Source organism: Heterodontus francisci, chromosome 32, assembly GCF_036365525.1.
Source record: "Heterodontus francisci isolate sHetFra1 chromosome 32, sHetFra1.hap1, whole genome shotgun sequence".
Classification (NCBI taxonomy): Eukaryota; Metazoa; Chordata; class Chondrichthyes; order Heterodontiformes; family Heterodontidae; genus Heterodontus; species Heterodontus francisci.
In genome coordinates this window covers 56,129,185-56,146,413 of record NC_090402.1, presented here as the reverse complement: position 1 = coordinate 56,146,413, position 17,229 = coordinate 56,129,185, and the positions used below count along the sequence as shown (strand labels likewise).

The 17,229-nt window shown below is 47.7% G+C and overlaps 1 protein-coding gene across 4 annotated transcripts; it reads left to right on the top strand.

Moving 5' to 3' along the window:
* The first annotated feature begins 3,089 nt into the window (after nucleotides 1-3,089).
* LOC137347825 (gastrula zinc finger protein XlCGF57.1-like) lies at nucleotides 3,090-16,267 on the top strand. Of its 4 annotated transcripts, none has more exons than XM_068012857.1 (2): nucleotides 3,090-3,165; nucleotides 14,289-16,267. In XM_068012857.1, the coding sequence occupies exon 2, from the start codon at nucleotides 14,802-14,804 to the stop codon at nucleotides 15,489-15,491; it is 690 nt and encodes a 229-aa protein (XP_067868958.1). In that variant the 5' UTR covers nucleotides 3,090-3,165; nucleotides 14,289-14,801; the 3' UTR covers nucleotides 15,492-16,267. The 4 variants fall into 4 exon arrangements, with proteins under 4 accessions (XP_067868958.1, XP_067868959.1, XP_067868960.1 ...); XM_068012858.1 differs by lacking the exon at nucleotides 3,090-3,165 and adding an exon at nucleotides 3,178-3,279; XM_068012859.1 differs by lacking the exon at nucleotides 3,090-3,165 and adding an exon at nucleotides 3,182-3,273.
* The last annotated feature ends 962 nt before the right edge of the window (nucleotides 16,268-17,229 follow it).

The window sequence follows — 17,229 nt, the reverse complement described above, 5'->3', positions numbered from 1 at the left end:
AGCCGAAACAGCTGCACCTGTGCAGGCTGGTGGGAGCTGCAACTGGAGAGGAGAGTGGAGAGAGCTCAGAGATTTCCAGCTTCAAGTGTGGAACGATTTCTATTTAGTGGAGAGCAAAGAAGACCTGCAAGTTATTTTGGAGAGGTGGGTGTTGGAGCATTGGAGAACTATTTTTGTTTGGACTGTTGGGGGAGGGTGGAGACGCCAGTAGATCCAGGGGTGGGGCTGCAAAATTCTATAGGGAGGCCCTGTATTCGCTCGTGCTCTTTTTTTCAATCCTGCACAAAGGGAGCTCCCTCTCCACCCCAACTGTGTGGCTCAGGACGGTTGGGGCTGCCTGGCTGAGGAAAGTCTTTCTACAACAGCAGGAAGAGGAAAGAACCCGGACGAAGAACCGTCCCCTGACTGGGAGACTGGGCTTTGGACTCTGTAGTAAGGTGCTCCAACCACCCATTAAAGAGAAACTTCCTTGCAGCCTTTCTCTCCCTTCCAAAGCTCAGTCATCTATCCTCTCCTTTTCCTTTCCACTCCTATCCTACTCTACTCCCACCCTCCCCATCATAATGCTTAGAGTTTTTTTTTAAAAACTGTCATTTCCGGCTCTTCGACCCCACGGCAAGCCCCTGTTCACCGGTGACGGGCCTTCTCGTATATATGCTGCTGTGGCTGCTGCAGCTGCACCTGTTACCACGTCACCATTTGAGCTGATGACATCAAAGCATGGGATCAAGAACTGCATCCACCCCAACATGTCAATAGAGGCATGTGTAAAAGCAATGGCCGAGGTTGTCGACTCCTTGCCCATTGTTGCTGCCTCTAAAATGTATGGGAAGGCTGTGTTTTTCCTGAAGACTGAGTGGGCAGTGCCCCTGGCCCTGAGCAAGGGGCTCATCATGGGTGGGGCCTTTCTGCCAGTGGACCCCCTGGAGGCCACTATGCAGCGGGTCACTCTGTCGAATTCCTGATGAGCTCCTCCTCCTGACCTGTACCATATCTGGGAGGTAAAGACAGAGCTCATCCCAGTCCCACTCGGTCTTCAGAAGAACATCCTCTGGCATGTATACTCCTAACCGCTGTCAGCTCTTTAAGCAGCTGGAGCGGGAGGAGATCATGGAGATCCAGTTTAATGTGGAGCTCAAGGGGTGGCACACCATGTCTTCTGGATTTCGGATGGAGTGCGGTGCCATGCCTGTAAGGTTGTGGGGCATGTTCATAGAGGCTTCCCCAACCTCCAGGACGCCAACTCCACCTCGGCAGCCCAGTGGGTTGAGCCTGAGCTCAGCCCCATGGCTGAGTTCGTGCCAGAGGAATGCCCCTCCAGATCCTTCTTCTCCTTCACTTTCTTCTGACCCCATCCCTTCTGATGTGACCTCTTGCCATGTATTCACTATACCTTCTGACACTAAACGTTCTGTACTCAGCAAAGGACGCAGTTTTATCCCCTAACGTCCCCACCTCAATGAATTTCGCGCTTGGCATGACGTTGAGCTCTTCTTCCGTCGCCTTTGCCTCCATGCTCACTTCTTTGACCAGGAGTCCTCCCCCCGATCAGCAGACCCATTCACCTGCCTCCAGCATTCTCCCTCCACCTGGACCCTTCCCTCTGGCCTCTTACCCGCTCTTGATCTTTTCATTGAAAACTGTCGGCGAGACATTGGCCATCTCAATTGCTCTGCCCCCCTCACTCACTCTAACCTGTCTCCCTCCGAACTTGCTGTACTCCATTCTCTCAGGTCTAACCCCAACATTGTGATCAAACCTGCAGATAAGGGTGGTGCTGTTGTTGTCTGGCGTACTGACCTCTACCTTGCAGAGGCTGAGCGCCCACTCTCAGTCACTTCTTCCTACCCCCCCCTGGACCATGACCCCACCCCAAACATCAAGCCACTGTCCACAGGGCTGTCACTGACCTCACCTCCTCCAGAGATCTTCCCTCTACAACTTCCAACCTCATAGTCCTGCAACCCTGGACAGCATGCTTCTACCTCCTTCCCGAAATCCACAAACAGGACTGTCCCGGCAGACCCATTATTTCAGCCAGTTCCTGCCCCACTGAACTTATTTCTTCCTGTCTTGACTCTATCTTTTCTCCACTGGTCCAGTCTCTTCCCACCTCCATCCGTGACTCTTCTGATGCCCTATGTCATTTTGACAATTTGCAGTTTCCTGGCCCTAACTGCTTCCTCTTCACTATGGACCTCCAATCTCTCTGCACATCCATCCCCCACCAGGCTGGTTTGAGGGCTCTCCGCTTCTTCCTTGAACAGAGGCCCAACCAGTCCCCATCCATCACCACCCTCCTCCACCTGGCTGAACTTGTTGTCACATTGAACAACTTCTCCTTCAACTCCACTCACTTCCTTCAAATAAAGGTGTTGCCAAGGGTACCCACATAGGTCCGAGTGATATAATAAAAGCAAAATACTGCGGGTGCTGGAAATCTGAAATAAAAACAGGAAATGCTGGAAATACTCAGCAGGTCTGGCAACATCTGTGGAGAGAGAAGCAGAGTTAACGTTTCGGGTCAGTGACCCTTCTTCGGAATTGACAAATATTAAAAATGTCACAGGTTATAAGCAAGTGAGGTGGGGGTGGGGCAAGAGATAACAAAGGAGCAGGTGTAGATTGGACAAGGCCACATAGCTGACCAAAAGGTCATGGAGTAAAGGCAAACAATATGTTAATGGTGTGTTGAAAGACAAAGCATTAGTACAGAAAAGGTGTTTCAGGTCAGTGACCCTTCTTCAGAACCTCTTTCAGTTCCATCTCTGGGGATAGGCTGTCTACTAATATTCATTATAAGCCCACCGACTAACCTTTGCCAGTTGTGATGAAGGGTCGCCAATCTGAAACATTAATTCTGCTTCTCTCTCCACAGATGCTGCCAGACATGCTGAATATTTCTTGTTTTTATTTCAGATTTCCAGCATTGGCAGTATTTTGCTTTTATATTAATGTGAAATGTCCTTTTCGGGAGTGGCGCCCATTTCTGTAAAGGACTGCTGTGCTTCATTTCGCCTGGTTTAATAGCGTCAGTGCAGACTTGCCCCTAACAAAGATGACGTCGATGGGGCGGGGTTTGGCGTTTCTGCCGCGACTGCGCGTACGCGAATTGCGTGAGCGGCGATTGTCGGAGGCGCGCGAAGGATTTCTTCTCCCGCATCAGTAAGTTTGGGCGGGAAATGGTTAACGGTCGTCGGCGTTGCCATGGTTGCGGGGGCGGTGCTTGGCAACGGCGCATGCTGGCACAGGTAGGCCATGGAGCAGGAGCAGGTGCAGGTAAGGCCGCGGAGAGAGCCTGGGGCTCGAGTGGGAGGCGGCAGCCGGCAGGTCCCTCCCCTTGGGAGGCCACCATTCTGACTGGGGCCACCCAGAACCCTGAAACACGGGGTTTATAATGCCAGTCACTGCGGGATAACCTGGTTGATAATTACTGAGCTTGGATGGGTTTGGGGGGAGGGAGGTTCAGATTTTCCACCAGTCCCTGTGAGGAAAGGACTGGCTGCATGATTTTACAAATTCATTCTTGGGATGTGGGTGTCGCTGACACAGCTGGCATTTATTACCCTGTCTCTGGTCGCTCCTTGAGAAGGTGCTGGTGGTGGGCGGCCGCCTCCTTGAACTGGTTTCATACGACTGAGTGGCTCGTTCAGCCATTTCAGGGAGCAGTTAATAGTCAACCATGTTAGTGTAAGACTTCAGTCACACACAGGCTGAAACCGGGCAAAGTCAGCAGGTTTCCATCCCTCGAGGGGCATTAACCAATCAATTTTACGCTAATTGTGAAAATCCCTTTGCTGTTTGTGGGATCTTGTACGCAGCTTGGACTGCCTATGTTATCCTACATTAAAAGAGTGAGTAAAAACAAGAAATGCTGGAACCACTCAGCAGGTCTGGCAGCATCTGTGGAAAGAGAAGCAGAGTTAACATTTCGGGTCAGTGACCCTTCTTCGGAACTGACATATTAAAAATGTCACAGGTTATAAGCAAGTGAGGTGGGGGTGGGGCAAGAGATAACAAAGGAGAAGGTGTAGATTGGACAAGGCCACATAGCTGACCAAAAGGTCATGGAGCAAAGGCAAACAATATGTTAATGGTGTGTTGAAAGACAAAGCATTAGTACAGAAAAGGTGTTAACGGACTGAATATTGAACAGCAGCAAGTGCAAACATGAAAAAAAACAGTGGGTAAGCAAACTGAACAAACTAAGATGAAATGAAATAAATGCAAAAAAAAATTGTAAAAAATAAACAACTAAAAATGAAAGTACAAGGAGTGCTGTCATGCTCTGAAATTATTGAACTCAATGTTCAGTCTGGCAGGCTGTAGTGTGCCTAATCGGTAGATGAGATGCTGTTCCTCGAGCTTGCGTTGATGTTCACTGGAACACTGCAGCAAGCCCAGGACAGAGATGTGAGCATGAGAGCAGGGGGGAGTGTTGAAATGGCAAGCAACCGGAAGCTCGGTCCTGCTTGCGGACCGAGCGGAGGTGTTCCGCAAAGCGGTCACCCAGTCTGCGCTTGGTCTCCCCAATGTAGAGGAGACCACATTGTGAGCAGCGAATACAGGATACTACATTGAAAGAAGTACAAGTAAATCGCTGCTTCACCTGAAAGGAGTGTTTGGGGCCTGGGATAGTGAGGAGAGAGGAAGTAAATGGGCAGGTATTACACTTCCTGCGATTGCAGGGGAAGGTGCCATGGGACGGGGATGAGGTGGTGGGGGTAATGGAGGAGTGGACCAGGGTATCGCGGAGGGAACGATCCCTTCGGAATGCTGACGGGAAGGGAGGGGAAGATGTGTTTGGTAGTGGCATCACGCTGGAGGTAGCGGAAATGGCAGAGATGATCCTTTGGATATGGAGGCTGATGGGAACCCTGTCACGGTTCTGGGAGGGAGGGGAAGGGTTGAGGGCAGAGGTATGGGTAATGGGTCGGACACGGTTGAGGGCCCTGTCAACAACAGTGGGGGGGAATCCTCGGTTGAGGTAAAAGGAGGTCATACTAGAAGCCTCTGTTCCAGGAAGAAGCGGAGAGCCCGGAGTTTCCTGGTCCCAACCGCCTCCTCTTCACTATGGACGTCCAATCGCTCTACATTTCATTTCATCTTAGTTTGTTCAGTTTGCTTACCCACTCTTTTTTTTCATGTTAGCACTTGCTGCTGTTCAATATTCAGTCCGTTAACACCTTTTCTGTACTAATGCTTTGTCTTTCAACACACCATTAACATATTGTTTGCCTTTGCTCCGTGACCTTTTGGTCAGCTATGTGGCCTTGTCCAATCTACACCTTCTCCTTTGTTATCTCTTGCCCCACCCCCACCTCATTTGCTTATAATCTGTGACATTTTTCATATTTGTCAGTTCCGAAGAAGGGTCACTGACCCGAAACGTTAACTCTGCTTCTCTTTCCACAGATGCTGCCAGACCTGCTGAGTGGTTCCAGCATTTCTTGTTTTTATTTCAGATTTCCAGCATCCGCAGTATTTTGCTTTTATTAAAAGAGTGAGTACTCATTTTAAAGGTGCTTAACTAGTTGAAAAGCATTTTGGAACTTCGAGGTCAGGAAAGGTGCTGTATAAATGAACATTCTTAGGCAATCCAACAGTTTCATGGCCATTTCTCCTGACAACAGCTTTTATATTTCCAGATTTTGACTTCCAATTCTGAAACTGCCATAGCGGGATGCGAACTCACGGCCTCTGGATTAATGTAACAGAAGCACAACAGAGTGCTTAATTTGAGAATTTGTTGAGTGTGGGAATTTCAACGGTTGATCTCTTTCTAAAATTTAGTCAAGTTTCCATTTTGCATTTAACGATTTTAACATTAAATTGTAGTTCCTTTCAGTCTTAGTGGATGGTAAATAAGCTGCCTGTTGGTGTCGGCTGCACAGTTAGTTACTTCGGTAGCTAGTTAGAACTGGTTCCCTTGTCAGCAGAGCCTGACTCCAGTCTCTGGAATTCTAGCCAGTATAAATATAGGAGGTTTTTCTAATGCACAAAGTAAGCAGCACAAATATCTCCTGGACTGTGAGACAGAAGACTGAACTCGGGAATTTGCTAAATGTAGGAATTTGGTGCAGTGAGGGAGGAGCTGCTGTTCTGGTCTTTTACAGAAGATCCGTACTGGGGAAATAAAAGTATTGTATTGAATTTGTAGGTTAATTAGTTGAACTGCTTAATATAACTACAAATTATTAGTGTTATTTCTAAACTTGAAAGCTAATTAGTTAAATAAAACACAATAGAGTTGGCAGGGCAGGTGATGTGTTGCAGTTGTAGCATGTGGGAGCTGGTATGATCCACTGCAGCCATATCTGCAGTTAGTGTCTGCAGCTTGAGGGACTTCGGCTCAGAGTTGATGAGTTGGAGTCCAAGTTTTGGACACTGATGCCTCAGGGAGGGGGAAAGTTACCTGGACACTTTGTTCCAGGAGGCAGTTACATTCATTAGGCTAGGTACTTCAGATTTGCTCTTTCGTCAGGGACAGGAGGGTGTGACTTCAAGTGAGGACGGTAACACTGGAGGAGCCTTAGTTCTTACAATTAAGACGTAAGGACGTAAGAACTAGGAGCAGGAATAGGCAATTCAGCCCCTCGAGCCTGCTCCGCCATTCAATACGATCCTGGCTGATCTCATCTAGGCCTCAACTCCATTTTCTTGCCCGTTCTCCATAACCCTTCAACCCATTACTAATGAAAAATTTGTCTATCTCCTCAAATTTACTCAATGTCCCGACATCCACCGCACTTTGGGGTAGTGAATTCCACACACTCACGACCCTTTGAGAGAAGTAATTTCTCCTCATCTCTGTTTTAAATCTGCTACCCCTTATCCTAAAACTATGACCTCTCGTTCTAGATTGCACCACAAGAGGAAACATCCTCTCTACATCTACATTGTCAATCCCCTTAATCAACTTGTGTACCTCAATTAGATCTCCTCTCATTCTTCTAAACTCTGGAGAGTAAAGGCCTAAACTGCTCAATCTCTCTTCGTAAGACAAACTCCTCATCTCTGGAATCAATCTCGTGAACCTCCTCTGAACTGCCTCCCATGCAACTACATCCCTCTTTGAGTAAAGGGACCAAAACTGTACGCAATACTCAGGGTGCGGTCTCACTAATGCCTTGTACAGTTGCAGCAACACTCCTACTTTTATATTCTATTCCTTTTGCAATAAATGCCAAAATTCCATTTGCCATCCTTGTTACCTGCTACACCTGCATACGAGTTTTCTGAGATTCATGCACGAGGACACCCAGATCCCTCTTCACCGAAGCACTCTGAAGTTTCTCTCCATTTAGATAATTTGCCTTTCTATTCTTCTGACCAAAATGGATAACCTCGCACTTATCCACATTAAACTCCACCTGCCAAATTTTGGCCCATTCACCTAACCTATCCATATCCATTTGTAAATTTCTTATTTCTTTATTGCAACTTACTATTTCACCTATTTTAGTGTCATCTGCAAATTTGGCTATAGTACCTTCTATCCCTGCATCCAAGTCATTAATGTAGATTGTAAATAGTTGGGACCCGAGGACCGAACCCTGGGGCTCCCCACTAGTTACATCTTGCCAACCAGAAAAGGACCCATTTATCCCGACTCTCTGTTTTCTGTTGTCTAACAGTTCGAGGTTCTTGCAGCTTGGGTGGATGTGAGCAGGGACTGCAGGGTGGATAAATAAACTGACCATGGCAGCATGGCGCAGGGGACCATTCAAGTAGGGGGAGTAAAAAGGATACTCTTCTGTGCAGACAAGAGTGTGAGTCCCGAAAGCTGTGTTGCCTACCCGGTGTCAGGGTTAAGGACATCTCCTTGGGACTGGAGAGGAACTTGGAGTGGGAGGGGAAGGCTCCAGTTGTTGTGGTGCACGTGGATACCACTGACATAGGTAGGACTAAGAAAGAGGTTCTGCTGAGGGAGTAGGAGTAGCGAGGGGCTAAATTTAAAAAGCAGAACCACAAAGGTAATGATCTCTGGATTATTACCTGAGCCACAAGCAAATTGGCATAGGGTAAATAAGATCAGAGAGTTGAATGTGTGGCTCATAGACTGGTGTGGGCGAAATGGGTTTCGATTCATGGGTCATTGGCACCAGTACTGGGAAAAGAGGGAGCTGTACTATTGGGATGATCTTCACCTGAACTGCTCTGGGACCAGAGTCCTGATGAGTTGTAATACTTGAGCCGTAGAGAGGTTGGGGGGCGGGATGGGGGGGGGAACTTTTGGGTTCACGTGAGGGGAGATTTGAAAAGTTAAAACAAAATGTGCAGGGTAGCGATCAGGGTAATGGTAATCAGCGTGTGAGAAAAAGGGACAGAGTGTACCAGCATATATGGTTAGAGTAGGGAAAAAATGGCTTTAAACTAAGAGGGGGAGCAGGGTTTGGGTGAAGGGAGATTTACAAATCCAAAGATGAAAGTTGAGGCAACAGAAAAGTATATCAATGCGGGCAAAGAAAAGATGAGTCGGACAGGAAGGGACAGTAATAATGCATCAGAAAGTAAGGTCGATGCAGGGAATAGTAGTTAAAAGATCAAATTGTACTCACTTTATCCTAATGCACAGAGCATCCGTTATAAGATAGATGAACTAGTGGCAGAAATGGAGATAAATGGTTTAGATCTGATTGCCATTAGAGACGTGGTTACAAGGTGACCAAGTTTGGAAATAAATATTACAGGTACATAATATTTCGAAAAGGCAGGCAGAATGTAATAGAAGGAGGGGTAACCTTGGTAATAGAGGATGACATAATGGCATTTGTGAGAAAGGATCTTGATTCAGAAAATCAGGAAGTAGAATCCGTATGAGTGGAGATTAGGAATAGCAAGGGTCAGAAAATGCTGGTGGGAGTAGTTTATAGGCCCCCAAACACTAGATTGGACCCTGGGATGAGAGAATTGGCCTGAGATAAGAGGCTAAGTAAATTGGGTGTATATTCTCTGGAGTTCAGAAGAAGGAGAGGTGATCTCATTGAAACATTTAGGATTATGAAGGGGCTTGTCAGGGTAGATACTGAGAGATATTTTTCAAAGGCGGTTAGGGTTTCTATCTCTACCACCTTTTCAAGCAGTGAGTTCCAGACCCCCATCGTGCTCTGGGTGAATAAAATACTCCCAGTTCCCTTCTCGTCCTTCTGCTAATTACTTTAAATCGATGCCCCCTGACTATTAACCTCTCTGCTAAGGGAAAAATACATCATAGATCATAGATCATAGATCATAGAACATACAGCACAGAACAGGCCCTTCGGCCCACAATGTTGTGCCGATCCTTTGTCCTCTGTCAAGGACAATTTAATCTATACCCCATCATTCTCCTTTATCCATATACCTATCCAAAAGCCTTTTGAAAGTCCCTAAAGTTTCTGACTCAACAACTTCCCCGGGCAAGGCATTCCATGCCTCGACCACTCTCTGGGTAAAGAACCTTCCCCTGACATCCCCCTTATATCTCCCACCCTTCACCTTAAATTTATGACCCCTTGTAACGCTTTGCTCCACCCGGGGAAAAAGTTTCTGACTGTCTACCCTATCTATTCCCCTGATCATCTTATAAACCTCTATCATGTCACCCCTCATCCTTCTCCTTTCTAATGAGAAGAGGCCTAGAATGTTCAGCCTTTCCTCGTAAGACTTATTCTCCATTCCAGGCAACATCCTGGTAAATCTCCTCTGCACCCTCTCCAAGGCTTCCACATCCTTCCTAAAATGAGGCGACCAGAACTGCACACAGTACTCCAAATGAGGCCTTACCAAGGTCCTGTACAGCTGCATCATCACCTCACGGCTCTTAAATTCAATCCCTCTGCTAATGAACGCTAACACCCCATATGCCTTCTTCACAGCCCTATCCACTTGAGTTGCAACTTTCAATGATCTATGCACATAGACCCCAAGGTCTCTCTGCTCCTCCACATGCCCAAGAACCCTACCGTTAACCCAGTATTTTGCATTCATGTTTGTCCTTCCAAAATGGACGACCTCACACTTTTCAGGGTTAAACTCCATCTGCCACTTTTCAGCCCAGCACTGCAACCTATCCAAGTCCCTTTGTAGACGACAATAGCCCTCCTCGGTATCCACAACTCCACCAACCTTTGTATCATCTGCAAATTTACTGACCCACCCTTCGACTTCCTCATCCAAGTCGTTAATAAAAATCACAAACAGGAGAGGACCCAGAACTGATCCCTGCGGCACGCCACTGGTAACTGGGCTCCAGGCTGAGTATTTACCATCTAAGACCACTCTCTGCCTTCTATCAGTTAGCCAATTCTTAATCCAACTGGCCACATTCCCCACTATCCCATGCCTCCTGACTTTCTCCATAAGTCTACCATGGGGGACCTTATCAAATGCCTTACTAAAATCCATGTACACCACATCCACTGGTTTACCCTCATCCACTTGCTTGGTCACCTGCTCAAAGAATTCAATCAGGCTTGTGAGGCAAGACCTACCCCTCACAAAACCGTGCTGACTGTCCCGAATCAAGCAGTGTCTTTCCAGATGCTCAGAAATCCTATCCCTCAGCACCTTTTCCATCAACTTGCCTACCACCGAAGTAAGACTAACTGGCCTGTAATTCCCAGGGTTGTTCCTATTCCCTTTCTTGAACAGGGGCACAACATTTGCCACCCTCCAATCACCTGGTACCACCCCCGTCAGCAGAGAAGATGAAAAGATCATTGCCAGCGGCTCTGCAATTTCATCCCTTGCTTCCCATAACATCCTTGGATATACCCCGTCAGGCCCGGGAGACTTGTCTATCTTCAAGTTATTCAAAAACCCCAACACATCTTCCCTCCTAACGAGCACTTCCTCGAGCTTACCAGTCTGCTTCCCACCGTCCTCTTCAGTAATACACCCCTTCTCATTCGTAAATACCGAAGAGAAGTACTCATTCAAAACCTCACTTATCTCTTCCGGCTCAACACACAGTCTCCCGCTATTGTCCTTGACCGGACCTATGGTCCCCCTAGTCATCCTCATATTTCTGACATACGCGTAAAAGGCCTTGGGGTTTTCTTTTATCCTACCCGCCAAGCATTTTTCATGCCCTCTCTTAGCTCTCCTAATCCCTTTCTTCAGATCCTTCCTGGCCATCTTGTATCCCTCCAGAGCTATGCCTGTGCCCTTTTTCCTCAACTTTATATACGCATCCTTCTTCTTCCTAACAAGACTCTCAACCTCTCTTGTCAACCACGGTTCCCTCACATGACCATCCCTTCCCTGTCTGACAGGGACATGCTTATCAATGGCCCCTACTATCTGCTCCTTGAAAAAGTTCCACATTTCGACCGTGCCCTTCCCTGCCAGCATATGCTCCCAACTTATGCTCCTCAGTTCCTGCCTGACAGCATCATATCTACCCTTCCCCCAATTGTAAACCTTGCCCTGTTGCACATACCTATCCCTCTCCATTACCACAGTGAATGCTACAGAATTGTGATCACTATCTCCAAAGTGCTCGCCCACCAACAGCTCTATCACTTGCCCTGGTTCATTACCTAGTACCAAATCCAATATTGCCTCCCCTCTGGTCGGGCAGTCTACATACTGAGTCAGAAAAGCTTCCTGGACATACTGCACAAACACTACTCCATCCAAACTATTCGATCTAAAGAATTGCCAATCAATATTTGGGAAGTTGAAATCCCCCATAATTACTACCCTGTGACTTCTGCTCCTTTCCAAAATCTGTTTCCCAATCTGCTCTTCCACCTCCCTGCTGCTATTGGGGGGCCTATAGAAAACTCCCATCAAGGTGACTGCTCCTTTCCTGTTCCTGACCTCAACCCACAGTGCCTCAGTCGGCAGATCCTCCTCGAAAATTCTTTCAGCAGTTGTTACACTATTTCTAACTAACAATGCCACCCCCCCACCTCTTTTACCACCATTCCTAATCTTATGAAAACATCTATAACCAGGTACCTCCAAAAACCATTCCTCCCCCTCACCTATCCACGTTTCAGTGATGGCCACAACATCGTAGTCCCAAGTGCCCATCCACGCCTTCAATTCACTCACCTTATTCCTGATGCTTCTTGCGTTGAAGTATACGCACTTTAACCCTTCTCCGTGCCCATCTGTCCTCTGTGACAGTGCTACCTTCCCCAATACCTCACTACACTCTTTGTCTTTCTGAGTGGACCCACTGGTCCCTGGATTACAAGTCCGGTTCCCATCCCCCTCCCAAACTAGTTTAAACCCTCCCGAACAGTACTAGCAAACCTCCCTCCCAGGATATTGGTGCCCCTCTGGTTCAGATGCAGCCCGTCCTGTTTGAACAGGTCCCATCTTCCCCAGAATGCAGTCCAATTATCCAAGAACTGGAAGCCCTCCCTCCTACACCATTCCTGCAGCCACGTGTTCAGCTGTGCTCTCTCCCTATTCCTAGCCTCACTATCACGTGGCGCCGGCAACAAACCAGAGATAACAACTCTGTCCGTCCGAGCTTTCAGCTTCCAGCCTAACTCCCTAAACTCACTTCTAACATCTGTGCCACCCTTCCTTCCTACGTCGTTGGTGCCAATGTGCACCACGACCTCTGGCTGCTCCCCCTCCCCTTTAAGGATCCTGAAGACGCGATCACAAACATCACGGACCCTGGCACCAGGGAGGCAACAAACCATCCGTGCGTCTCGCCTGCGCCCACAGAACCGCCTGTCCGTACTCCTCACCATCGAGTCCCCGATGACTAGTGCTCTCCCATTCTCCCTCCTTCCCTTCTGAGCCACAGTGCAGGACCCCGTGCCAGAGGCCCGGTCACTGCAGCCTGCCCCCGATAGGCCGTCCCCCCCAACAGTATCTAAAACTGTATACTTGTTGTTGAGGGGAACGACCACAGGAGATCCCTGCACTGACCTCTTCCCATCTCTAACTGTTACCCAGCTGCCTTTGATTTGTGGAGTAACGACCTCCGTGTGGCTTCTATCTATCAACCCCTCAGCTTCCCGAATGATCCTCAGTTCATCCAGCTCCAGCTCCAATTCCCTAACACGGTCTGATAGGAGCTGGAGACGGATGCACTTCCAGCAGGTGAAGTCGGCAGGGCCACCGGAGGTTTCCCTCACCTCGAACATTCTGCAGGAGGAGCAATACACTACACTGGCTGCCATTTCTTTTATTCAATTCCTATCCACTTTATCTAGGCCCCTCATAATTCTTTACACCTCAATTAAATTCTCCCTCAGCATCCCCGTTCCAAAGAAAACAACCCCAGCCTATCCAATCTTTCCTCGTAGCTGAAATTCTCTATTTCTGATACATCATCATAAATCTGCTCTCTAGCCTTTCTAGTGCGATTACATCCTTCCTGTAATGTGACCAGAACTGTACACAGTACTCCATCTGCAGTCTAACTAATGTTTTATACAGTTCTAGCATGACTTCCTCTTCTTATATTCTGTGCCTTGACTAATAGAGGAAAGTATCCCATATGCCTTCTTAACCACCTTATCTCCCTGTCCTACTACCTTCAGGGATCTGTGAACATGCACTCCAAGGTCCCTCTATTCCTCTATACTTTTCAAGATCCTACCATTTATTGTGTATTCCCTTGCCTTGTTTGTCCTCCCCAAATGCTTCCCTGGATTGAACTCCATTTGCCACTTTTTGCCCACCTGACCAGTCCATTGATCTCCTCCAGTCTACAGCTTTCTTCCTCACTGTCAACCACACAGCCAATTTTTGTATCAACAAATTTCTTAATCATGCCCTCTACATTTAAGTCAAAATCAATGATATATACCACAAAAAGCAAGGGACTTAATAAGCCCTGTGAAACTCCACTGGAAACAGCCTACCAGTCACAAGACACCTGATGACCATTATCCTTTACTTCCTGGCGCTGAGCCAATTTTGGATCCAACTTGCCACCTGGATCCCGTGGGCCCTTACTTTTCTGAACAGTTTGCCATGTGGGATCTTGTAGATGTGGAGAGAATGTTTCCACTTGTAGGACAATCCAAAACCAGGGTCCATAAATACAAGGTAATTACTAATAATTTGAACATAGAATAAGGAGAAATGTGTTTCCTCAGCATGGGTAGAATGTGAAACTCGTCAGCAAGTGCTATTGGCAAAAAGCTGAGATGCTTTCAAAAGGAAACTTGAGACTAAATGAGAGAAAAGGGAATAGAAAGATCTGCTGAAAGGCTGAGATGAAGTGGATGTAATGGGAGTAGAAACACCAGCACAGACTAGTTGGGCCGAATGGCCTGTTTCTATGCTGTATATTCTATGTAATTCTGTGTAAACTCCTTTTTCAGGGTATTAGAAGGGGAGGATTTGCAAACGGGAAGCTCAAACCAAAGATCACATCACGATCTGACAGTCATTCAGTTCATCAGGACCTGAATATCATCGTCCTTTGAATGTAGAAGGAACAATGTTTCTCTTCTGTCTGTGGGAAAAGAATTCAAACATCATTGTGACTGAAAAAGCACAGAGACGTACACACTCGAGTGAGAGTGTTCCAGTGCACTGACTGTGGAAAGAGCTTTAACCAGTTACACATTCTGAAAAAACATCACACCATTCACAGCGTGGAGAAACTGTTTTCGTGTTCTGTGTGTGGACGAGGCTTCAACTGATCATCCAACCTGGAGAGACACAAGGACACCAGCACCACAGAGAAACCGTGGAAATGCGGTGACTGTGGGAAGGGATTCAATCACCCATCCCAGCTGGAAACTCATCGGCGCAGACACACAGGGGAGAGGCCGTTCCCCTGCTCCGTGTGTGAGAAAGGATTCACAGTGTTGTCCAGTCTCCATAAACACATGCGAGTTCACAATGGGGAGAGGCCGTTCACCTGCTCCATGTGTGAGAAGGGGTTCACGGAGTTATCCAATCTCCATAAGCACATGCGAATTCACACTGGGGAAAGGCCCTTCCCCTGTCCCGATTGTGGGAAGGAATTCACTCGGTCATCCACCCTGCTGAAACACCAGAGAGTTCACACTGGGGAGAGGCCGTTCACTTGCTCTGTGTGTGGAAAGGGATTCATTGAGTCATCCTGTCTGTTGGAACACCAGCAAATTCACACTGGGGAGAGACCGTTCACCTGCTCTGTTTGTGGGAAGGGATTCATACGTTCATCCAACTTGCTGACACACCAGAGAGTTCACACTGGGGAAAGACCGTTCACCTGCTCCGTGTGTGGGAAGGGATTCACTCAAAAATCAAACCTGCTGGCACACCAACGGCTTCACACTGGGGAGAGGCCTTTCTCATGCTCCGTGTGTGGGAAGGAATTCACTCAGAAATCAAGCCTGCTGGCACACCAGAGGCTTCACACTGGGGAGAGACCATTTACATGCTCTGTGTGTGGGAAGGGATTCACTCAAAAATCCAGCCTGCTGGCACACCAGCGACTTCACACAGGGGAAAGGCCGTTCACCTGCGCCGAGTGTGGGAAGGCATTCACTCTGTCATCCCACCTGCTGAGACACCAGCGAGTTCACAAGTGATTGCAGGGATTGGATTCTGCTGTTATTGCTGCTGTTAATCACATGCAGGACTGAACCATGTTCATTCTGACAGTTGGAGTTTGTTTCTACTGATAATCTCAACAACTGGGCTGCAGTTTATTATTCTGGATAAATAAAAAAATCAGCTTTGTTTTAAACGCATTGTTGTAGAGTGTTTAGCATCACCTGGCTGGAGCTCAAAAAGAACAATCTGGGGGAGGATCGTACAGCAGGAACAGAACTTCAGCCTGGACACAGTCCTTCAGGATCACACTGAGAGGGAGAAACAGCACTTTAGTCCTTCTCATCTCTCTTTACTGAAAGCAAATTCCCAGCATAGGTTAATCTTGAGGGGTGTAAGAAATGTGGTCCAGCTGACCTCTTCCGTTGTTCAGAGCTCCCAGGCACATAATAGGAGGCTCCTTTACAACTGTAAGTGCTGGAAAAACTCAGCAGGTCTGGCAGCATCTGTGGAGAGAGAAGCAAAGTTAACATTTCAGGTCAGTGATCCTTCATCCGAACTGGCAATGGTTAGAAAAGAATTGGGTTTTAAGCAAGTGAAGGGAAAGGGGGTGGGGGAGAGAACAAAAGGGAAGGTGTTTGATAGAGCAGAGGGTGATTAAATAAAAAAGTTGTCCTGGGGCAAAAGCAAAGTGTTTGTGAAAAACAGCATTAGTCCAGAGTGACTGTTAATAGTGGAATAATGAGAAGCTACATGACATCATGAAAAGCAGGCACATGGTAAAAAAAATAAAATATTAAAAAAGGCCAGTCATGCTCTGAATTTATTGAATTCAATGTTCAGTCCGCAAGGTTGCAGCGTGCCTAATCGACAGATCAGGTGCTGCTCCTCGAGCTTGTGTTGATGGTCACTGGAACACTGGAGCAGGCCAAAGACACACATGTTTGCATGGGAGCAGGGGGAGTGTTGAAATGGCAAGCAGCTGGAAGCTCGGCATCATGCTTTTGGACTGAGCGGAGGTGTTCAGCAAAGCGGTCACCCAATCTGCGTTTGGTCTGCCCAATGTAGAGACTGCATTGTGAGCAGCGAATACAGTATGCTAAATTGAAAGAAGTACAAGTAGGTCACTGCTTCACCTGAAAGGAGTGTTTGGGGCCTTGGATAGTGAGGAGAGAGGAGGTAAAAGGGCAGGTATTGCATCTCCTGCGTTGGATGGGAAGGTGTCATGGCAAGAGGACAAGGTGTCGGGGGTAATGGAGGAGTGGACCAGGGTGTTGGGGAGGGAACGATCCCTTCGGAATGCTGACAGAGGAGGGGCCGATGCATTTGATGGTGGCATCACACTGGAGGTGGCAGAAATGGCGGTGGATGATCGTCTGGATATGGAGGCTCCTGGGGTGAAAAGTGAGGACAAGGGGAACCCTGTCGCGACTCGGAGGGTGGGGATGGCGTGAGGCCAGAAGTGCGGGAAATGGGTCAGACAATGTTGAAGGCCCTGCCGACCACATTGGGGGGAATCCTCGGTTGAGGAAAAAGGAAGACATATCAGAGGCACTGTTGTGGAAAGTTGCATTATCAGAGCAGATGCGTCAGAGATGGAGAAACTGGGAGAATGGAATGGAGTCCCTATAAGAGGCAGGGTGTGAAGAAGTGTAGTCGAGGTGGCTGTGGGAGTCGGTGGGCTTCTAATGAATGTTAGTAGACAGTCTATCCCCAGAGATGGAGACAGAGAAGTTGAGGAAGGGAAGGGAAGTGTTGGAGATGGACCATGTAAAG

Bases quoted from the DNA above. Each gene is read 5' to 3' on its own strand.
- LOC137347825 (XM_068012857.1), top strand. From the start codon at position 14,802: ATGCGAGTTCACAATGGGGAGAGGCCGTTCACCTGCTCCATGTGTGAG.